This window comes from Setaria italica, chromosome VIII (genome assembly GCF_000263155.2).
Source record: "Setaria italica strain Yugu1 chromosome VIII, Setaria_italica_v2.0, whole genome shotgun sequence".
In the NCBI taxonomy this organism is placed as follows: Eukaryota; Viridiplantae; Streptophyta; class Magnoliopsida; order Poales; family Poaceae; genus Setaria; species Setaria italica.
In genome coordinates, this window is record NC_028457.1 from 39766931 (window position 1) to 39789662 (window position 22732).

At 47.0% G+C, this 22732-nt stretch overlaps 3 protein-coding genes and 2 pseudogenes across 3 annotated transcripts; 2 read left to right on the forward strand and 3 right to left on the reverse strand.

The window, feature by feature from the left end:
• The first annotated feature begins 514 nt into the window (after window positions 1–514).
• On the forward strand, window positions 515–8289 carry LOC101754051 (probable LRR receptor-like serine/threonine-protein kinase At1g05700). The gene is made up of 13 exons (XM_022829076.1): window positions 515–939; window positions 1503–2085; window positions 2171–2664; window positions 4080–4218; window positions 4339–4410; window positions 4856–4927; window positions 5005–5085; window positions 5832–6001; window positions 6107–6423; window positions 6599–6728; window positions 6805–6873; window positions 7239–7431; window positions 7530–8289. Exons 1-13 carry the CDS (start codon window positions 867–869, stop codon window positions 7960–7962), a joined length of 2826 nt encoding a protein of 941 aa, XP_022684811.1. The 5' UTR covers window positions 515–866; the 3' UTR covers window positions 7963–8289.
• Window positions 8290–9225: 936 nt separating this feature from the next.
• LOC105913486 (xylanase inhibitor protein 1) lies at window positions 9226–10495 on the reverse strand. The gene has a single exon (XM_012847991.2). It carries the CDS (start codon window positions 10345–10347, stop codon window positions 9424–9426), a length of 924 nt encoding a protein of 307 aa, XP_012703445.1. The 5' UTR covers window positions 10348–10495; the 3' UTR covers window positions 9226–9423.
• Window positions 10496–10703: 208 nt separating this feature from the next.
• On the forward strand, window positions 10704–11642 carry LOC105915011 (xylanase inhibitor protein 1-like). The gene is made up of 2 exons (XM_022829585.1): window positions 10704–10742; window positions 11172–11642. Exons 1-2 carry the CDS (start codon window positions 10704–10706, stop codon window positions 11640–11642), a joined length of 510 nt encoding a protein of 169 aa, XP_022685320.1.
• A 3174-nt stretch (window positions 11643–14816) lies between these two features.
• Window positions 14817–15639, reverse strand: LOC101754446 (annotated as a pseudogene).
• A 2249-nt stretch (window positions 15640–17888) lies between these two features.
• LOC101752540 lies at window positions 17889–21251 on the reverse strand (annotated as a pseudogene).
• Window positions 21252–22732: the final 1481 nt, after the last annotated feature.

The window sequence follows — 22732 nt, forward strand, 5'->3', positions numbered from 1 at the left end:
TTATAATACAGAGGTGAGATGTATTAGCTTTTCGCATTGCTGTAAGTACTAGGACAACAACACGCTTGGGCATCTTTTCAAGTAGGATCCTGGAAACACAGGAATAGTAGGGGGAAAGTACACAGGACTGTAGTATCATGGTACTCCGAATCCTATATAGGAAAATGCAGAAAGGAAGGCGACACAAGAAAGCATAGGAAAACACAAGACACAAAAGGAAAGCAAACCAGGTTTGCTCCAAAATTCTTCCGGAACCAGAGTCCACAAAATTTTTAAAGCAATTGTTGGACAAGACGCCTCTGAATTAATGGACAGCATAGGAATTTTCCTGCTCGCAAAAAAAAAAAAGGCAAAGGAATGGTCTTACAGAAATCGAATCCTTCCAAAGAAAAGGTCGTAGGCCCATGGGCCCTCTCCTACCAAATCGTGTTTCTTTATGGGTGGGCTGGGCTGGGCTACATGTATGTCCAGACTTGAGAGCAGAAGACTTGGGCTACGTGTGTCGTCTCCACAGAGCAGAGCGGGACAGGTGCCAACGTCAATGGCCGCGCCACAGCAAGCCAGCTGACAGTCTGCTAAATTGAGGAGTAAGCCTGGAATTGCCGAACTGGCAGCGTCAGTCGCCGCTGTGGCAAGCAAGCATGGCGCGCGTGATGCGGGCGAAAGAGGCGGAACTGGACGCCGCGGTGGGGGCCGTGGACCTCAACAAGAGGCTCCAGCAGCGCGCCGCCGAGAGCTGGTGTGGCCTGGCGTGACGCGTGCGTGCGAGCCCCGAACGGACGCCGCACCGCTTCCATGGCAGTGCATGCCACGCCAGCCGCAGCCATTGCACGCCGCTGGAGCTCACCTCGCATGCAACCTGCTCGATGAAATGCCTCAGACGAAGACTAGGGGAGGGAGAAGAGATGAGACAGAATATGTCCCCATTCAGCTTGCCAGGTCAGTCTATTGGTGCCCACGTGGCTGTTTATGGACCTAGCTAGATGACACGGCTTAACAAGTTTATCTACCCAAAAATGCATTTTGAAGTTTGTGGACCTTAATTAAGTGACACTTCCTTACAAGTTAATGTTAATGGACCTTCAGTGTATTTTACTCTGTTTAATATGACATTTCAACATTTGTGTGATACACTAGTTCAACATTTTAAAGAAAATGTTGAATGAGATCTTTTAAAATGCTGAATCACTTCAATAAAAATGTTAATCGGTCATGAGTCGTGATGCGGCCGCTGCTCATCGGCTGCTGGAGATCGAGCCGCCCCCTGTCTGGACTTTGAGACGGGAGGAATCCTTCCTCGCCACGGTCCGTGCCTGCTGCTGCTTCGATCGATTGATCGGTGGGATCATTGGATTGGCACGGATTAGCCAAATTCGGCGTTTTGGGGTTAATGTGCTTCATTTCGGCGTTTACAATATATAGTAATTACCATGATTGTAGGCTACATCGTTACTCTGAAATTTCTGTCCTTTTTTATAACTCACTTCATGTTCTTTTGGCAGGTTTCATAAGCATTGACTGTGGGTATACCACAACGCCGAAGTACACTGATGACAGGACAGGCATAACATATGTATCTGATGATGGTTTCACAGACTCTGGGTTGATCCATTCTGTCAACCGAGAAGAGAACATGCAGCCGGACGTTGCCCTGAGGTACTCTACTGTTCGCTCCTTCCCCAATGGGACACGCAACTGCTACACATTGCAGTCTCTAACGCCGGGTGGCAAGTATTACGTGAGGGCTGCCTTTGGCTATGGGAACTATGATGCACTAGGCATGCCCCCTACATTTGATCTCTATCTCGGGGTCAATTACTGGACGACGGTGAGCATTATTAACTCCAGTACTGCCTACATATTTGAGATAGTTGCTGTGTCCCCTGCCAACTACCTGCAAGTTTGTTTCGTGAACAAAGGGTTAGGAACTCCTTTCATCTCAGGGCTGGACTTGAGATCATTACAAGAAAATCTTTATCCATATTCCACGGCAACACAATCTCTAGTTTTGCTCAGCTTTTTCCGTGATACTGTTGGTTTTGGGCCCAATCGCTACCACTTTGGAACTGATTATCGACACATTAGGTAATCTTGTTAGCTATACAAATTTTCCTTGACTACGTTATGTACAAAAGTTTTAACATCTCAGAGTTCGTTTTATGTTCGAAAGGTACCCAAATGATACCTATGACCGAATATGGCAGAAGTATGAAGACGTTCCTACCTGGACAATATTGTCCGATACTATCAATGGGATAGTCAACAATTCTCCGAATGACACCTATGGTGCACCATCTGCAGTGATGCGTAGTGTATCCACTCCGGTGAATGCTTCAACGATGGATCTATGGTGGAGTTCAGATTCATCCATGAATGTTGATGCCAATACCAAGTTCTTGGTTGTGCTCTATTTTGCCGAGTTGGAGACGCTGCGAGAGGATGCGTTTCGGGAATTCAGCGTCATTCTGGATAATAATATCACATTAGTTAGTGCGTTCAGGCCAGAGCAGATGTTGACTACTGTTTTTACGGGTATTGTGCAAGGTACAGGAAGTCATGCTATCTCCCTTGTGGCAACACCAAACTCCAAGCCGCCTTTGATTAGTGCAATGGAGATATACTTGATGCGACCACTGAATGGATCTGCCACTTACGCTGGAGATGGTAATTAGTAGAACTGTCAGGGTGTTGCTTAGGGGTTCCGTCTACATATTATTGCAATTACTACCTTCAATCGAAATATAAGTCCATTTAGGTTATATATTATGAAAGTATGTTTTCATGATGAATCTATTAACATCAACCTTATTATGTTGTCAATCTAAACGAGTTTTTTTATCTTGACCATCAATATCTAAAAACTTGTTTAAATTAACAATATAAGGTTCATGTTTATAGATTCACCGTGAAACATACAAGTTTAAGGCAATGTGGTATTTGGTATTTGAATTAACTTTACCCAATCTGCTTTTATAGCACAACTGTCACTTACAACCTAACAGTTATTTTATTATCTAAAATCATTTTGCCGCTTACCCCCTACAAATGACTTATGGTGACGTCAGTCAGTCAGTCAGAAACCAAATAAAATGGATCGCAGAGGGAATAAATGACATGGCAGAGACTTGTAGCTGAATTCTTTTTATCTATCCCCTTGTGGTTCTTCCTGATTTGTATTTCTAATTTATATTTTTATGAGTAAAATTCTTGATTTTAATTCTTGATTCAACTTTTAAATAAACCTCTTGCTCTGTTTATTACAGTTTGTTATTTTTATTCTTTATTCAGTTTGTCTAATTGAAATTTATGTTTGAATGTAATTTTAGTGGAAGTAATAATTTAGGCACTCACCACCAGATTGCCTTGTTTCTCGAATAGATTGCTAATATTAGTTGAGCTAGCAGTGATGGCCTCTTATGGGTTTGATGATGGTACTGGCAAGGATGACCATATCCCTTCAATAGAAATATAAGTTCATTAGGATATCAGCATGGTCTCCAATTTGAAACTTTGGCTAACTATATCCATAAAAACCATCATCTTAATTGGAAAGAGTTATATATGATGAAAGTACTTTTCGTGAGTGTTGGAGTATAATTGAATTGCCCACCTTTCCTCATCAGCTTAACCTTTTGGGTTGAACTGGTTGGTGCATGCAACTCAATATGATATCAGAGCCAGAGGTCTCGAGTTCGAATCCTGGCGAGCGCGATTAAATAAAATAATTGCAGCCCACTCCAATCTCCACGTATGCGGCCTGAGGGAATCTGCACGTGAGGAGGAGTGTTGGAGTATAAGTGAATTGCCCACCTTTCTTCATCAGCTTAAGCTTTTGGGTTAAACTGGTTGGTGCATGCAACTCAACAGTGAGAAATATAGTAGTACCAATCTTGTCTTAATGTCAATCTGTATAAATTTTTAAATATTTATAGTTTAACTTATAACAAACTTAGATGGACTTATATTTCTGATTGGAGGAAGTATCTTATTTTTGTCATGTAGTTGGCTGGAAGTACTCTTGTACCAAGACTTATATGTTATGCCTTTTCTTTTATCTTTATTTTAATTTATTTTCCCAGCCATTGCAATGATGACTATCCAGACAAATTATTCTATTAAGAGAAACTGGGAAGGAGATCCATGTTCCCCTGTAGCTTTTGCATGGGATGGCCTGAACTGCACTTACAATACCAGTGGTTCATCGAGAATAATCGCCTTGTGAGTTCTGAATGAACAAGATCTCTCCATTTCTTTCACTTAACTAGATAAAAGAAAAGAATTGTAGTGTTATGTTCGTGTAATGAAGGTTAATAGTTGGACACTTTGACTCTCCTGCAGATATCTGTCATCCAATGGATTGAATGGTGAAATTGTTCCTTCATTTGGCCAGCTAGCATCACTCCAGCACTTGTATGTTCTGCATAGTATAGTTTCAGAATTCGTCATGATGTAACAAGATTTACTGCATCACTAGTTAGTCACTGAATGAATAATTCTTTTCAAAAGATCCAGCAGTGCTAGATTTTGTATTAGGAAGATTGTAGAGTACTACCAAAGACCATCCATCCAGATTTTAGAGTACTCCCAAAAGGTTATTAGTGCTTGTTGACTTTAACATATTAGTTCAAAACCTAGAAGGCCAAAAGTTTGCAGAAAAGTCTGGCCTCTTTTAGGCATACCAGATACAAAATTATAATAACGTGTTTTCCAGTCCAAGTCGGGAATGTAGAGCTTTAATGCCTCTCACTACAGTAGAGCTTTAAGTTAACCGTCTGACTCCAAAGTTTAGGCAACATAGCATTTACTTCTACATTAGCACTTGTTTCTAAGTGCTTCATTTTGCTTGCTATTCCAGGGATCTATCGCACAACAATCTGTCAGGATCAATACCCAATTTTCTGGGTCAACTGACGTCACTTACATTTCTGTAAGTCCCTCCTGCTGATTAACCTATTTTAACTTCAAACAGAAACCCTTAATGTTTATTTTTCTCATCTTTTGTAGAGATTTGTCAAGCAACAACCTTAGTGGACCAATTCCTACAAGTTTGCTACAAAAATCTCAGGATGGATCGCTGACACTAAGGTTCACACTGTCCCACCTTTTGGCAGTATATATCAATATATGTTTATGAAGATTATTCCACTGGCCCTCATAAAAACTGATTTAGTTGAGATAATCCTTTAATCATTTGCTTGTAAAATAGAGTGGATCAGGCTACAACTAGGCTTAATTGAGGATCGCCTTTGGTTGACCATATGACTAGTTCTGCAGGTGTATGTCTAGCCGCCCCCGGCCAAAGTTTGAGCCCTAGTCTTATTACCATTGGTGTTCATTGCTTTCAGAAGTAAACACACATGTGTAGTGGGAAAGCTTGTACCCGTGTACATGCCTCCAATAACTTGTGCAGCTGCGGTGATCTTACAGGGTGTCCTGCACGTACTGTCTAGAATAATGCCCTGACTGAGGGTGAGGATAGATCACCAGACAGATAGGTGATATATGGAATATTATCCTTTTATTATTATGGTACTGTTCAAAATAATGTTTAGTATCATAAGAGGAAGGACTATAATTTGGTTATTAATTAGTTAGTGTCAGTATGTAGTTACTATTATGTGCATCATTGCTCACATCTGTGTATAATTCTATTGTGAAAGGGGTAGGGGGGTGCATTTTATGTATTCATTCTGATGGTATTGAAGATTCATAGAATTATTCTCTTTCGTTTGTAAGCTAGTTCAGCAAATATACTTACGTCTGAAACAGAGATCTTTGCAGAATTCGATGAACTAATCTTAATCTTTTTATTCCAATTTTGTGTTTACTAGGACTGACAACAATCCGGACCTTTGTACGAACCCTGCTTCCTGTGACCCAATTCCCAACCAAAAGAATAGAATACTTAAGATCATCATTCCTACAATTATTGGAATCATTATTGTCGTTCTACTTGTTGCATTTACCATTAGATACATTCACAAAAGAAAAAAGGAAACAGGTAACTAATTAAGCTGGCTGAAATTCATGAGAGGAATTTTTTATTCTGTTCATTTAATTTTTAATTTGATTTAAGATTTGGTGCATGGCTCACGATCCGTCATAGGAGACAATCTGGAGCCACAGCCCACAGGGGACGATCAGGGCCTACAATCTATGGGGAGCAATCAGGGCCCACAACCTGCAGGGGACAATCAGCCCTCACAATCGTTACAGAACAACCATGCAGACGTGCCTACTGGTCCACGGATTCAGAGCTTCAGGTATGAACAACTTGTGCTCATGACGGAGAACTTTAGAAACAAAATCAGTGAGGGGGGGTTCGGCTCAGTCTACGCTGGGAAGCTGGAGGACCAAACTCCTGTTGCTGTGAAGATCAGATCACAAGACTCATCGCAGGGCGATAAAGAATTTTTAGCAGAGGTCCGCATATATACAATAAACTGATTTTCTTTTCTCAGAAATTATCCATGACCCGTGCTGATTTAGTGGCCCACTGATTGTTCTATATAGTTCATCATACTATTGTGTATATTTAGTTCCGTTAATTGGCAATATAGCGGTTTCTCGTGCTTGATTGAATTTGTTGGAATTACAGATTAAGCACTTAGCCATCGGGCGTCATAGGAATGTGGTGACATTGTTTGGCTATTGCAAGGATGAGAAGCATTTGGGCCTTGTCTACGAGTACATGGCTGGGGGAAACCTAGAACAGCGGCTGATAGCAGGTTGGTAAAATTTTCCACCGCAACCACAACATACCCCCCATGTTGCATGAGTGCAAAGAAAATTTATTGTTGACAGGATCCAGAGGCCAGGAAGCCCCCCTCACCTGGTCACAACGCCTCAAGATCGCGGTGGACTCTGCCAGTGGTACGTGCATGTCAATCTTTGATTTTCTTCCTCTCTTTGATTTTTTAGACTTGCAAGGTTAAGTGAAAGCAATTGAGATTGCGTGGAAATAATAGATTGATTAATTGAGAGATAGGAGTTACACATGGATAGGGGTGAGGAGATCTTGAGGCTTATAGAAGCAGAACAAAACAAAATCTCCTCATATTTCTAACTAATCATATCTAGGGCCAGCCGGGCATTAAGTCACAGGACCCATACACGCATGACGTATATGCTATCTAACAATAAGCATTTATTTATTCAACGTGCCTTTCTGATCTATCTAGCAGTTTAATATCTCCATGCATGAAACTTTAGTGCATGTCTCTGATCCTTGCACGCAGGACTTCACTACTTGCACTCTGCCTTCAACACGCCATTGATCCACAGAGATGTGAAGGCTACAAACATCCTTCTAACCGAGAAACTGGATGCCAAGATCTCCGACTTTGGGATGGCAAGGGCTCTCACCAGCGAAACAAGAACACACACAGTCACCACCACACTTACTGGCACCGAAGGGTACATGGATCCTGAGTATGCCCGAAATGCCCCCACTTTCTTCCGCACTCTAGCTGCTAATTACTGCTTATATATAATAGTAGTATCGATATATCCACTGTGTGAGCATGCAGGTACTTAAGGGCCGGTGAGCTGAGAGGCAAAACCGACGTGTATAGCTTCGGGATCGTTCTCCTGGTGCTCATTACAAACCGACCAGCTTGCTCAGTCGTCGACAACAAACACACCAACATTGCAGACTGGGTGCGGGCGAGCCTTGGTCATGGAAGGAGCAGGGGCCAAGATGTCGCTAGAGTCATCGACCAGAGGATAAGAGACCATTGCGATCTCAACTCTGTATGGAAGGTGGTGGAGCTAGCGCTGCGCTGCGCCCAGCGGGAGGAAGCACATGCCCGCCCCACGATGACGGAGGTTGTGGCGACGCTGGAGGCACTTCAGCGGGAGGTTGTGGCCTCGGCTGCAGGGACCAGCAGCAGTTCTGCCATGGCCGAGGACCTGCAGCCTGCTGATGCTGTGGATCAAGTTCAGCTCACAGGAGCGCAATGAAGTTGCTGGGTGCAGTTGTGTCCCTGATCCTGTTGTCTCCTGAATTTACTGGCTCAATTTAGTTCAACAGTTGCTGACGCCAAACGCACGCGTTGGAGACTTGGAGAAACTCAACCACGGATGCATGTGGTTCTGAAGATGTTGTACTGTGCAATTCGATCTCTTCTCTCTCCACAGAAACTCCTGAAAACACAATGAGAACTCTGAACAGAAGTTTGACATCATTTCTTGTCAGTAGTATATCACTAGGTTGTTACGGTTGGTCAACAGTGAGGGGTTCACCCAAACTGAGACACATTGCTGCACATGTCAAGAATCATGACTACTAAGTCCATCAATCGCAAAGAAGAACCATTTCATTTTTGCATCATTATTTAGTTCACTGTTGAACATTCACTGTTGAAATGCAGAAACTATGTTCGATGCAACCTTCACCGTCGAATATGTAGAACCAAGAGTTGCAACCTCGACATTTAACTATTGCAACATATGTCGGAGCGCTCGATTTTTTTAAGATTCCAGACGTCAGTTCTATAGCATTATTGATAATATTAACTTCATTGTTCCTGAAACAAGTATTACTAGTATAAACTTCACGTGAGAAACATAATTTATTTCTTAGGGGAAATCTTTTTTAAAATGGAAATACAGGTTATTTATTTAGGATTTGTAGGGCTGTAACCTGTAACCTATGGTCTCGGCCCAACAAATCCACACGGAAGAGCGGGTCCAATTTACGCATGTTTGGGCCTTGTTCTGAGGTTGCGGAAGGGCTAAGGCCTGCCTAAGGGAGAGCTTCCAAGACCCTTAGTGTGCAATTCAATTGGGGCCGGCAGTTGCCATCTTACCGATGCCGGGGATTTTTTTATTTTTATATTTTTTATTTTAGTATTTTGCAAAAATATATGACCAAACATTTTTTTTTGCAAGATATAAAAATAAAAAAAAACTCCCGATGCCGAGTCCGTTAGCATGCTGGAGGCAGAACAACATATTGGAGAAACTCTGCCCTGGTGACAACGTGCTTTATTTGTTGATGATACGCTATGCAATTTGGATATCTTTTACATATGTTCACAGAAATATTGTGATTCTAAAAAAGTATGACAACTTTGAAGAGCAGTATGAGACCATTTTCATCTCATTTGTTTTTGTAGTATTTTTGGCCAACAAAGTTGTTGGTCTTTTTTGCTTATTGTGAACCCCCAAACTGAGAACATCACTCCAAATGTCAAAGAGTCATGGTTGAAGGGTTGACAGAAATGCTCAAGTAGAAAATTGTTCGCAGGTCTCATTTTGTTCTCTTGCACTTTTATTTCTTCTAGATAAACTCACGTCGTAAGAACTTTTGTTTTAATTCTTCTCCTTAATACAAAGATACGCAGGATAGTTGCGTGTTCTCGGAAAAAAAAATACACGCAGACCTTAGGAAAAAAAAATTACAGTGGCGCTAACTGGGTCTCAAACCCAGCTCTTGATGCTGCCGCTGTAGTTGCTTCGCTTGTCGAAGTACCTGTCCCAGATCATCACGCCGCCGTAGTTGCTCGCCTTCTGCGCCACCGGGACCACCGCCCTGCGCAGCGCCGCCGGATCCTTGTACCCCGTCTCAGCCGCCTGCGGCGACGCCGGCACGCCGACGTAGATCTTGGTGAACGGGTACGCCGCCGCCCACTTCGCCCACTCGGCGGCGCTGAACCCGGCGGCGCAGTCCGGGTCGTCGTAGAACCTGACGTGGATGCGCTCGAAGATGCCCGTGTCGAGCGCCTCCTTCACGCGGTCGTCGGGGAACCGGCAGTGCGCCGTCGCCGTCAGGTGCAGGAGCTTCCCGTCGCCGGCGCGGATGTTGTGCTTGGCCAGCTCGAGTGCGAGGGTGCTGTAGCGGTCGGCCGCGTCGCCGTGCTCGAGGAACATGTCGACGCCGTCGAGCCAGGCGTCGCCGAAGGGGCGGCGCGTGTCGTTGAGGCTGCCGCCGAAGTAGGTGTTCCAGAGGTGGTCGAAGAGGGCGAGCGCCGACTGGTTGGTCGGGAGCGAGTAGGCGCCGCCGAAGCCGCCGATGGAGATGGAGACGGGGACGCCGAGGAACTGGCACCGCTTGATGGCGGCGCCCATGCCGGCGAGCGGGTGGCCGGAGAGGTCGAGGTGGTAGTTGCCGTTGCCGTTGCCGCCGTAGACGTCGAGGAAGGACATGATGACCATGCTGTAGAGGCCGGAGTCGCAGGCCTCGCGGAGGGAGCCCTCGTCCCTGTGCCGGCCCCAGAACACCGTCACCTGACCGGTCTTCCCCTGCGCCGACGCCGGGCCGGCGAGGAGGAAGCTGATGAGCACGACAAAGAGAAGCGCCGCCGCGGATACGGCTAGCGACGGCCTCCGGCGTGTGAACGCCATTGTTAGTTTGTTACTGATGACTTGTTCCTGCACAAAGTGCCTAGTGGTTTATGGAAACTCTAGTAAGGTTTATACAGAGACGGAATTGGCAACAGACAAATTGCAGCAGCTATTGCTGACTGGTATGAGCAAAACTTTCAGCTAGATTTCAATCTGACAGATGATGTGTCTGCTTTCACGCAGCAGAGATAATCGTATCGTAGCAAAGCATTGAATTCCATGGAGGACAGGTAGCTCACAGGGTTGAATGCTTCGAAATCCGCCAGTGCAGACGTGTACTGATGAAAGAGATTTGAGAGAAGAATGGAGGAGGTCGACGGGCAACTGTACATGGCCACCCAATGTTGACGACCAACATGGCGACCGGAATGTGGTGCCCGATCAATCATCCACTTGTGACTTTTTTTGTTTTTTGGGTGGCACGCAAGCATCTCGATGTGATTTCTTCCAGCAGATGCAGACTTGTTGCAGTCGACCACCATAGACAAAGAGCAGTCGAACTCTGTCGCATCCAACTATTGTTCCTGCACAGGCCAGTGCGGTGCACTCCCTCTCCGTGCTCTGGCAAGACTTGCACTGGGACGGGGAGTAGAGCCTCCCCATTTTTTTTAGCTAGCAAGTGGGTCCCATGCCCTGCCCTAATTCGATGCATGGTTGGGGCTGAAAATATGCATGGAGTTGCATACGGCCGCATATGAGTTGCCTCCAATTTTGTCTCCGCGTGTACGGAAGTACGGTAGCCAGTAGCCACGTCAGCGCTTAGTCAGCGGGAACATGCAGCTCCAACTCCGATCACCTCTCCTAGCCCAAACAACTCTCTCCAGCTGCGTCCTCTTCTTCCTCCTCATCTCCTCCCCGGGCCCAGTCACCGCCGCCGGCGAGCTGACGGTCGTCTGGGGCTGGAACAGGGCCGAGGGCTCTCCCTCAGGGAGAGGCCTGCGACACGGGCCTCATACGCCACCGCCATCCTCTCCTTCCTCCGCGTCGCCGGCTACGGCAAGTACCTGACCGACCTCTCCGGCCACGGCGTCTCCACCGTCGGCGCCGACGTCAAGCACTGCCAGAGCGCCAAGAACGTCACGCCGTGCTCCTCTCCGTCGCTGGCAGCTACAACTCCCCTACCGCCGCCAGGGACGTCGCCGATCGACCACCTCTGGAGCGCCTTCCTCGGCGGCGGCTCCCGCCGGGGCGGCGTCCGCCGCCGCCCGTTCGGCGACGCCGTGCTCGACGGCGTCGACTTCTACCTCGACGGCGAAGCGGAGCAGGAGCGCTTCAGCGACCTCGTGAGGCACTGAGGCGTCGCCTTCAGGCGAGCCGCAACAATGGCGGTGGAAACGACGGCGCCGCCAACAAGGCGGTCCGGCTGACGGCGACGCCGCCGTGCTCGCGGGTGCTCGATAACGACATGGGCGGCGGCGAGCTCGGCCTGTTCCAGCGCCTGCACGTGCGGTTCTACGAGATGAGGCCCGGTGCGGGTACGACTAGCTACCACGAGACGCGGCCGTTCTGGGGCGCGTGGCACATGTGGGTGTCAAGGTTCCCGGCGGCGAGGCTCCTCGTGGGGCTGCCGGCGACGGACGGCCGGGATGAGGGGGTAGATCGACCCCGCGACGCTGCTTGACAGCGTGCTGCCGTCGGTGCAGGACGACACCCCCAACTACGGCGGACTCATGCTGTGGGACAGATACTACGACAAGCTCACGGGGCTACAGTAGCTGTGCCATCGATCCATGACTGATGACTAGCTCCTTGCTCTGAAAACCGATGCTTCATGTACACGTGAAGTTATTAGTGACTGAATCAGACGATGCATAAAGTGTTTCTGTCTAAGGTCAAAGAGAGGGAAAGATTATATTCTTATGCTTGTAAAATTATATTGTCTTCTTATTAATATAAGCTGGAATGAGGTAGCGTTTCTGTGTTTGTATCTCTCTTTTATCTTTTACAGCAAATCTCTTTGACGCCCTTACGGAAAAAGCAAGAATGTTCCGGCCGGGTCTTTAAAAAAAGAGAAAAAAAAATAGGTGCATTTCCATGGATTTGTTTGGCTGATACTCAAGTAAAACTATTCCACAATCTTTTTTTTAATACGCAGGAGAGCTGCGTATCTTTGTATAAGTAGAAGTAAAATGTATAGAACGTTACAACGCGGGTCTAACCAGGTGCTCGCACACGGTTTGGGATACATAATCGGGATTACATGACAACGCATACTCCAAAAAGAAAAAAAGAGTAAGACCTGCCGAAGGCGAACCACCCGACGCCGACCAGGCTGAAAGTGCCTTTGCACCAGCTGCTGCACACCAGCGGCTAGCTTCCTCAGTTATTTCCTGAACAAGTTGTGTTGGTGTTTTGGCCGGTGACCTAGCGAAGACTCGGCTATCGCGTTCTTTCCAAATTTGCCAAGATACTAGCATGACAGCCGAATCCAATCCCTTCCTGTGCACCTTGTTCAGGCCCTCGCGCAAAAGAGACCACCAGTCAACCAGGTGTAGCACCTGACCTGCATGCAAGTTGTGAATGTCCAGCTTTCCCACTCAACGGTGATCAGCACTCTGTCCAGCTTTGCCATGGTGGGCTCGGCGCGCTCATTACTCCAGGTGTATCGCCGCGGTGCACATCCTTGAGATGCAAGTCATCGACAAAACGCCTGAAACGACCGAGGTTTCTTCGGTCGATGTTGTTCATGTTCTTATCAGTCGCCTCCAAGATGAGGTTAAAATCCCCTAAGCTCTGGACAGCACGCAGTTCATTCAAGAAATCAATTTTGTCCACATCGGCCTGAGGCCCATAAACCCCCGTCAGGCTCCACCCCTCCGAATCGGCAGTCGATATGGATACGGTAATGGAGAAGCGCCCTGTGTGAAGCGTTGAGCAGACAAACTCGGGCGCTCTGCAGGCTATCAGAACGCCGCCGCTGGCGCCAAGGGAGGGCAGGTACGAGAAGCTCGAGAATGAAGTCCCGAGCATTTCGCATACAAGGAAGTGCGAAATTACAGGGAGTTTCGTTTCCTGAATGCAAACGATCGACGCATTTGCGTCGGACACCATCGTGCGGAGGCAGTCACGACGACACCGCGCGTTGAGGCCGCGCACGTTCCAGAGCAGAACATTGAAGTTGGCTTGCTCCATCGATGCAGGCAACAAGCGCAGCGGTGCGGCCGGTGCTCAAGCGCTTGCGCTGTCTGACGCCTGGCTGGCGATGTTCAGCAGCTCGGCATCAGTCAGCAGCTTCGCGCGCAGGGAAGATGTCTCGCAGTGCATCAAAGTGTCGCTGCTGCATTGTGGTCTTGAGGAACTTGTCAAAGACCGCCTCCGTCACGTGCTTAGCTTCATCGTCTTTGGTACTTATTCCCAGTTTTTTCATTGCCAATACTTCCCCCTTCTTAGACGGTCTCACTGTTGTGTTTAACGGCTGGGAGGCGAGGCGCGCGATGCGGCGCGGTGTGTGCGTAGGCGCCACGTTGGCCTGGTAAGGCGCAGACCGGATGGCTAGAGGCGTGAGGCGTCTGCAGTGCAAGCCGGACGGAGCAAAGAAAGGCTTCAGTTTTAGCTTTGGCCACGGCTGATTCAGTAGCGGCGGCGTCCGGGGCAGCTTCCATGTTGGGGTGATGCGAGGCGCTGCGAATTACCCCTTGTTACGCTATCCTGGAGCGCCGCCGACAGCCTCCGCCGGACCACCGGGGTCCATGTGCTGTCGCGGCCCTCATCGGTAGCCGCGTGTTCAGCATCCCCTTGGAGAGCACCCCCAGGAAGATCTTCACGTGGAGGAGCTTTCTCCCTGGCCACCGCGGACCCGTCGCCTGGAGAGCACGCAGTGGCCAAGTTCGTAGCATGGGCGATCCTCGCATGATTCGTGGCACACAGCTACCTGGACACCTGGTCCATCTTGGCCGGGTGCAGATGCTGTAGTAGCTGGCGCTAGGGTGCAGCAGCCTGTAGCTTCTAAGAGCATAGGGTCTTCATTTCGCGTGACCGGGCAAAACCACTGTGGCAGGAACGCATCAGGCTCGAGGTCGGCACAGCTCTGTGTAGCCGCGCCCGTGACCCGTGACTCCTCAGCCAGGATTCCAGCGCCCAGGGGTGGGCGCTGTAGCTGCGTCATCAGCTCAGTATGAGCTTGTGGGCTTTTCAGCTTCTGGCTCTTGAGAGTATTTGACTTTTGGACATCCCAAAAGCAAGTAGGCCAGGGACTAGAAGTTTAAACAAACAGAGTGAGTCTAAGCATGGAATAGTGACTCAGAGCAAAAGTGAACAGTATATGTAGTCAAATTATAATCAGATCGGAGTCGAGATAGCAAATACGATGTGATTTAGGTTTAGCCAAACTCTAGCTCCAGCTGTAACACAAACAATTTTATTTTTGAAAGAAAACACAAACAATTTTCATCGGGCAAAGCACACAAAACAAATTTGAACAGGCATTCGCACCGCACTTGCATGCTGACAGTAACAAGTCTCGATATTGATCAGACCATGAGCTTGATGCGGAGGAGGCCGTAGCGATCCCTCTTGTCGTAGTACCGGTTCCACAGCATGACGTACGCCGCCGTAGTTGGGCGTCTCCTGCACCAGCGGCATCATCTCCATGGCCACCGCCTTGGGCTCCACCCAGCCGTCGCTCGCCGCGTCCGGCGCCGCCGGCAGCCCCACGTAGACCTTCGCCTCCTGGAACCGCTCCGTCCACCCCAGCCACGACCCTTAGAAGAACCTCTTGTCCGCCGACCTCAAGGAGCACAAGGTGTCGTTGTAGAAGCGCACGTGGATGCGCAAGTGTCCCTCTTCTCGCCGCCGTACCCGTACCCGTACCTGTACCCGGCGAGGCGCCGTGTCAGCACGTCGTAGTTCGCCGACCCGCCGTGGTCAACGTACAGGTCGACGCCGTCGAGCACGTACGGCATCGCCGAACGGCCGGGGCACGCCGCGGCGGCCCCCGCCGAGGTACGCGTGCCAGAGGTGGTCGGCGAGGTCCCTTGCCGCCCGGGCGGTGGGCAGGGAGTACCGGTCGCCGTCGCCGCCGACGGAGAGGAGCACGGTGACGTTGTTTGCGGTCTGGCAGTGCTTGACGTCGGCGCCGACGGAGGATGCGTCGTGGCCGGAGAGTTCGGCAGAGTATGTGCCGTGGCCGAAGACGCTGAGGAAGGAGATGATCACTGTGTTGTAGGTGCCGGTGTCGCAGGCCTCGCGGAGCGAGCCCTCGTCCCTGTTGCGGCCTCAGAAGATGGTCAGGTCCTCCGTCTTGCCGGCGGCGGCTGGGCCGGCGACGACGCGCCCTTCTTTATAACTCGGCATGCATGCAGCTGTGACACTTCCTGTGTGCGCCGGGATATGGTTGAGCTTGCGTGGCAGCAGTGACTGCGTGCGATTCCCCGGTAATTTGAGAGTACTAATGTTCTTTCTTTGCTTTGAAACTAGAACTTGAGTTCAGAACTAGTGGTGATGCCATTTTTTTTGAGAGCTTTGCTCGCTGGTCCGATCATGTTGACTTTCAGAACCACAAGCTGTTCTCTAGACATACCTTGCTTGTGATGGCATCTTTGCTCAAGTATATGCCGAGAACCAATACAAGTGTACACCGGTACACGTTAATCCATTGGTATAAGTGCGGTCCGCCGGTATAAACTTATACCGACTGCAAGTGTCAGTCGGTGTACACTTATACCAACAGACTCTCCATTGCATTGGAGGTTTAGACTGACGACAATCCGTTTGTTCTGCGGTTGTGGTGTAGTGTGTGACTAAACTAAGTGTGAACTAATATACAGGGGTTGATGGACGTACTAGTAATTACCAAATAGTTGTTGATTCGCTAAAAACTAATACAAGAGCAATAAACACTGCACCAAGCAGGAGAAAAAAAAGAAAACAAATGCATAGCACGTATATGAAAACATCTGAATTGGATATCCAAATATTTATTGGAGTCTATATACATAGGATATCTTTGAGATAAAGAAACACAGGAATTGCTCATCTTGGCAAATGTCAGCAATTAATCTTGTTGATTTCTCACTCACCAGTCGTATTATATGTTGGCAAGATAGAACATGTGGCATCACTGCATCAATAATAGGGATTGAGCCGGGGCTGCTCAGGATTAGACTTGCAGCCGGGCTGCATAGAATTGTTTTCCATAAAATGGAAATTCTCATGGAATTTGATTTTGCTCCTATATAAACACATACGCAATCGAAACATTCTTTTGTCCTCAAATCAAAAGAGGTAGCACCAACATTCTTCTCTTCCTCGTGGCACTCAACAGCAATCCCACCAAGATCATGGTGCGCTTGACAACATTCATGGTGCTTCTTGCAATCATGTCTTGGACGACCTCCGTCCCGTGCTGCCAAGCCATGAACGGTATGGTGCATATCCCTAGGCTAGCTTGCTTATATAATTCCTACTACTAATTAACCTTTATCTGTTTTTAAGCATATATAGGATGAAGTTTTTTATATATAGGGAGAGTATACTTCGTAGCCGATCATAGAATAGCTAATCAGCCACTCATCACAACTACTTCTAGTAAATTGGTTATGGTATGATCATAACTGTTTTCTTGGACATCGTGACTCATGATATATATATCATTTGTTATGCTATGAGATATTGAGACGAATCGGTTGTAAGCAACAAGCAATAATGTAATTTGTTTCTGTAGGAGGAGGCGGCGACGATGTCTCCCGGGTGCTGTCAGAGTTGGGACCACCCTTTTGCTTTGAATTCGATCCCGAATATTGCAATGTTTTCCAGTGCGGCAAAGTTTGCGAGGAGTACAGCTTCCCTCCGAATCGCGGCTTCTGCAACCAAAATGTTCATCCATGGGAATGCTGCTGCAGATATTTAACCCTCTAGTATAATGCATCCATGCATGCAAATCGATGATAAATAAAGTGGCAATGATTAATTAAGCTTCATTATTAACTACTGCTTACATATATATTCTTGCATGCACACAATCTTAGGCCCTATTTGGATACAAACTCCTAAAGTTTAGTAGTGTACTAAAGTTTAGGACTCTCAAATTGCTATTCCTAAAGTTTAGTACAGGGCTGTTTGGATGGACTACTAATCTTTAGGACCTTAGAGGGAAAATATCATTTTTACCCCTCAATTACTCCTCTAAACTACCCCTGCACTGTTCACGTCATTAATGCATGCGAGGGCAATAGGGGTAAAGGAGGACTTGGGACCACTTTTAGGAGAAATAGGATCCATTAGGACCCCTTGGCCCTCCTAATGAAAATGACCCTCCTAAAGTTTAGGAGTGCACTTTTAGGACCCATGTTTGGATGCACAAGTACTAAAAATGTCCTAAAAGTGAACTCCTAATCTTTAGGAGGGTGTATCCAAACAGGACCTTATTATTCTTGCAGGCTCACAAAAAGCTGAAAAGCTTAGGTGGTGTTTGGATCCAAAGTTCATGGACTAAAATTTAGCTCCTAAAATTTAGATCCTAAAATTTAGTTTTGCTTTTTATCTCATAAAGCTAAACACATCTTCTAGAAGCTAATGTTGACTCTTTGGGAAAAAAACCCAGCTTTTCAGAAAAGCTCAAAAGCTGCCATTCAAATAAATAAACATGTCTAGCAAGCCCTAAGACAGGCACAACAACAACGCCCCTATCATGAGATTACGGTGGTAGTAGTAGTCGTCGACAACAATATATAGAAGTTACATCTTCAATCCAGCAAAATTTCTGAATAGGTACAGATAAAAATAAGTAAAAGTAGACCACAGAAGCTGTGATAAGAAGAGCCTTTCAGAGACGACGGACTGTTAGAGTGTTTGGGCGTGCATCCAGTCAGTACGCTGATCGGAGACATTGGCATCCTTGCTCAAGTATGCGGAGAACTGGCTGGGGATAAAGTAGTGGCCATCAAAGAAGTTACTGCAAACCTTCTTCTCCTTCTTCTTCTTTGATATAGACAGTCGCTCCACTGAATCTTCTTCTGGCACATGTCAACCTCAAACCATCCAGAAAATGTCATCATCCTCCTTCAGCAGGAAGCAAATGAAATCTGGATCAATCATGCTCACAACAGGAAAACTTGGCATCACTCGTGGAAGATTCTGGCCAGCAGCTTCATACAGACCGAAGAACTCGCCATCCTCCATGGTGGCACTGAAATCCCTTCGTCACTTTCCTCAGCTGGTGACACAGACGCAACGAAACGGGTCAGGGTCACCTGCGTCGATATACGGGCGTGGAGAGTTCGCCTCACGGGGCAGCGGGATGAAGCTAATTAAGCTCCTGGTCAGGGTCTGTAGGCTGGAGGTCCACGAGCAGCATGCCCTGGTAGCAATGAACCCAGCACAAGAAGCGGCCGCTGATGTGGAGGAAGACGTCGGTTCTGAACGAGACAAGGTTGAGGCCCATCATGCGCATGTTGGGAGTTATCTGCAGCCGCTTAACCCTCCATGGCGTGGTGGTACCGGTGCCGGGAGGCGCATGGTGCAGGATGCAGAGCTCGACCTCCTGGTCGGAACGTGGCGAGAGATCCGCCACCGCGAACAGCCTTTCTTTATGTCGTCCCATCCTCTCACCCATGGCTGACCTGGTGTTGATCGGGTCTCAGGAGAGGCATGCTTGGACAGATTATCTGTGACCTTAGACTTGATGGCAGTGAACACCTATTTGATCATGAACTGTCAAGTAAAGCAGCAGTCGTTCCTTGAAAAAATGAAGTAACAGAACAATGGTTGCAGTATAACATACCGGATTAGAATTCAAATCCTCTGGTGGCTGCTCCTGACCAGTAAGCCATTTCCACAAATCTGGGTTTTCCTGTAGTCATGGGATCAAGACTAAATATAAATTTGAAACAGTATTTGATAAAAGAAATTCTTCGATGACTTCAGGGCCATAGGAATCATAGTCTCTCCCTCTGAAACTGGTATTCAAAATGTCTTGACTCCTGAATCTAGATGTAACATCCAAAGTTTTAAGAAGCAAACATCAGCTTAAGGAGTGGAATTTGTGTCTGATTGTGATTAATGGTCAGATGTTACAACACGCACGTTAGTGTTCATAAAGCCCAAAAGAAAAAAAATTCTGATCCAGACAGTATATAATATATGTAACAGAGAGATAATTCCATATATCACGATCAAAAGGTGGATGGCGCATACAGAAGCTACCCAGTTAAGGCCCCTAACGATCACTAACCTGACAAATTATAGGTAATATGATGGAATGCCAAGGTAAAGAGCAACACTGGTAGGGCCTTCTGCACTGATTCTAGTGGACCTATTCATAGCCGGAATGGAAAGGTAAAGAACAACACTGGTAGGGGCATCTGGGAGGATTCAGGTGGACCTATTCATGGCCGTGATCTAGTGATAACTGAAGCACTATTATAGAAACAAGTTCTGAAATTGGCAAGTAGGAAACAGTGTTTTGATTTTTAATTGCTATTAGAAACTGTGAAGCTCCAACATGATGTTAAGACAAAGAGATGTGCATCTTAGCTTAAGGCAAGGCACAAAGATCCAGCTTTGTTTTCTGTTGATTCAAAGTTCAGAATCAGCAACAAGGAATTACATGAGATTTGCAAACTATGGCATTACTATTATGCCTATCCCACCCACTCCACCCCCATCCCCAACCCCAAACCTTTTTTTTTCCTTTCAGCATAGTGCGCAGACACTGAATTCACAGAGAGCAATGTTCCTCTAAGCAAAATCAAGTACGCTACTATTTGGTTTCTAGGAACTGCTTTTCATTTCAATACAGCTGAGTAAACATGACCCAATATGAAACGATGAAAAATATAGGTGTTTTTCTTATATACTTAACATAGGAGTTCTCTTAATCATGCAACTTATAGGAGCTTTTATTTTCCCCTAAAAACATAAAAGAGCCCACTCACAGAGCACATGATTCTTTGTAGTTCCATAAACCTATTGACCTTAAGAATAAATAGAACATAACATAGACAATTTGAAATCACCAAGAACACTTGTTGTGCCCCTTACAAGAAAATTTAGCCTGAAGTGACTTATATTTTTCCTTTAAAAATTTGAAGACCTTGACCTTGAATGGACCATGTAAAGACAAACTGCTTTCCAATTTCTTGAAGAAGGATTGATTGTACGAATTTACAAGGAATATCTGGCTCCTAATGTTGCTAACATATATCCTCAGCAACCAACATACTAATGGATCAATTGATTGATCCAATTACTCCAACAAAAAACAGGATGGCACAAAAGAACCATCAGACAGACGAAATTAAGACTGGAAACAGCAACTTGTGAAGGAGAATACGCTACAACTACAAGGCGGAGCAAGCGCTTTCCCTTGCCGTTCCCCCTCTCCTCTTTCGAATCTTCCCCCAAATCCTTGCTTCCCCCTATCTAAACTGCATCTAATTCTTCAATCGCCTCTGACGCGACAGAGGAATTGGCCGGCCACAGGCAGGGGAACTTACGAGGTCGAGCACTTGCAGGAGGGCGCGGCGCGGATGTTGGACTCATCCATGGAGTGGACGTGCTGTTCCACCCAGGTCCCCAGCACCAGGTCCAGCTCCAGGAACCCCCGCTGCTTCTGCTTGCTCCGGTACACCAGCCTGCGCACCACCGTCCACCAGTCACTCCAACAAAGGGGGGGAAACGGAATCTCAAGCGTGAACCAGCAGCAGAGACCCGGGCACGGACACGCACCTGTTGAGGAGGAGGCGGCGGCGGCTCTCGTCGGAGGAGAGGTCGACGGTGGTGGCGGCGTTCTGCTGGGAGGTGGTGAACGCGGAGAGGAGGCGTTGGCCGGAGGCCGCGGGGAGGGTAGGCGAGGGGAGGACGCGGCAGAGGAGCGCGGCCACCATGGCTGTTTGGCTCGCCGCGCGGGAGGACGAAGAGAGATCGGCGACGGCGAGGGGGTCGCGGCAGTGGAGGGAGGCAGAGGCGTAACGAGGCTCGGCGCCTTTCGAACGGGAAGGCGGGTTTCTATAGAATACGTGTCTCCACGTGCTCAGAATATATCCCTAATATTAAATGCTCTTCCTTTTCAACAACAGCATCCGTAGCAGCAAAACAACAAGGATTCAAGTACTTGGCCATTTCTGCCTGCATTTCCTGCTCATGTAGCTCATGGCAGGATTGTGGTGGATGGGATGGGATGGGGAGCAGTGAATGTTTGATCATACGCCTTGGCAACCACAACAACGAGCTAACGGGTCGCTCAGTGTGTTCAGCCATGTTCCATATCTACTACTCAGTAATGGCACTCCAATATTGAACTGACACAGGTTTTAGAGCAGAGATTACCGACTTAACTTTCAGTAGATGCAAATGCCACCCTGATGTGTCTTTGCTCATGAGAAAAAACAAGATTTGTTTCCATCTAGAAGTTTTGCTTAAGCAGTCCTGAGTCTTTTATCTTTTCTTTTCTACTTCCTTTGAATATGCTTCGGCAAATAGCCAGGACCTCAATATCTACATCTCGCCACTATGTAATGCAGATAAACCTGCTCACAAATGAAGCTTCGGAAGCAGCTGGAGCGGAAGGCTCGCCAAAGCAACGGAGCAAGATCCGTGGTGAAATCAGAACAGATCAAGCGACCAAGGAGCAAGATTTGTTCCCCTTCCAGTCTTCCTGCGGTTTTCTGTTTGATTTTGAGGGGATGCTTTGGTTAGGGTTATACCAAATCATGTGCTTTTGTAGGCAACTAGGCATTAGTCAATACTGCATACATTTGATACATCAGGTCATACATATATGGTGAATTACTCCAAAACAAAATAAAGTATACCAAGATTCAGTTTCACTGTAAGGTATGGAGACATGGAGTTACATACTACAGATCAGCTTTTCGATTTTTTCCCCCTAAAATCTCAATGACATCGCTATCAAAATCAGAAGTACATGCATATACACTGCAAGCTTTCATATTAATGAAGAAGTGTCCTTGACACAGCTGAAGCAACAGATTCAGCCAAGGAGTGTGAGCACAGTCTGTTCTTCCTGTAGCTTCACAGCGATGCGAAAACCGCGTATGTGGACGACTGAAGAGACAGAGATTCTGTTGAAACAATCCAACAGTGATGCGAAACCGCGTATGTGGACGACTGAAGAGACAGAGATTATGTTGGAACAATTTAACAGTGATGCGAAAGAAAAACTATTTAAGCGTAACAAAATGGATTTTTGTCGTGATGTTGCAGCATATATGAATAACCAGTTCATAGGTCGCTGCTATGTTGGATATGTTCCTTTGACTGCTGAAAATATCAAGTCAAAATTGACAGTAATTCGTCAGCAATTGGAGCAACTCCCTAATGCTACAGACAACTCTTTAGCATCCCAGGGAACTTCATACATCAGTCTCCTTCAAAAGTATTACGTGAGAATGCATTCAGTTCTCTGTGAGGATGCCACAAGTTCACG

What these genes read in the sequence shown, in the direction of transcription:
- LOC101754051 (XM_022829076.1), top strand. Translation starts at nt 867, where the DNA reads ATGAAATGCCTCAGACGAAGACTAGGGGAGGGAGAAGAGATGAGACAG. An exon ending in GATGGATCGCTGACACTAAG is followed by an intron (nt 5,086 to 5,831) that starts GTTCACACTGTC and finishes TGTGTTTACTAG; the next exon opens with GACTGACAACAATCCGGACC. An exon ending in ATAAAGAATTTTTAGCAGAG is followed by an intron (nt 6,424 to 6,598) that starts GTCCGCATATAT and finishes TTGGAATTACAG; the next exon opens with ATTAAGCACTTAGCCATCGG.
- LOC105913486 (XM_012847991.2), bottom strand. Translation starts at nt 10,347, where the DNA reads ATGGCGTTCACACGCCGGAGGCCGTCGCTAGCCGTATCCGCGGCGGCG.
- LOC105915011 (XM_022829585.1), top strand. Translation starts at nt 10,704, where the DNA reads ATGGCGACCGGAATGTGGTGCCCGATCAATCATCCACTT. An exon ending in GCCCGATCAATCATCCACTT is followed by an intron (nt 10,743 to 11,171) that starts GTGACTTTTTTT and finishes AACTCTCTCCAG; the next exon opens with CTGCGTCCTCTTCTTCCTCC.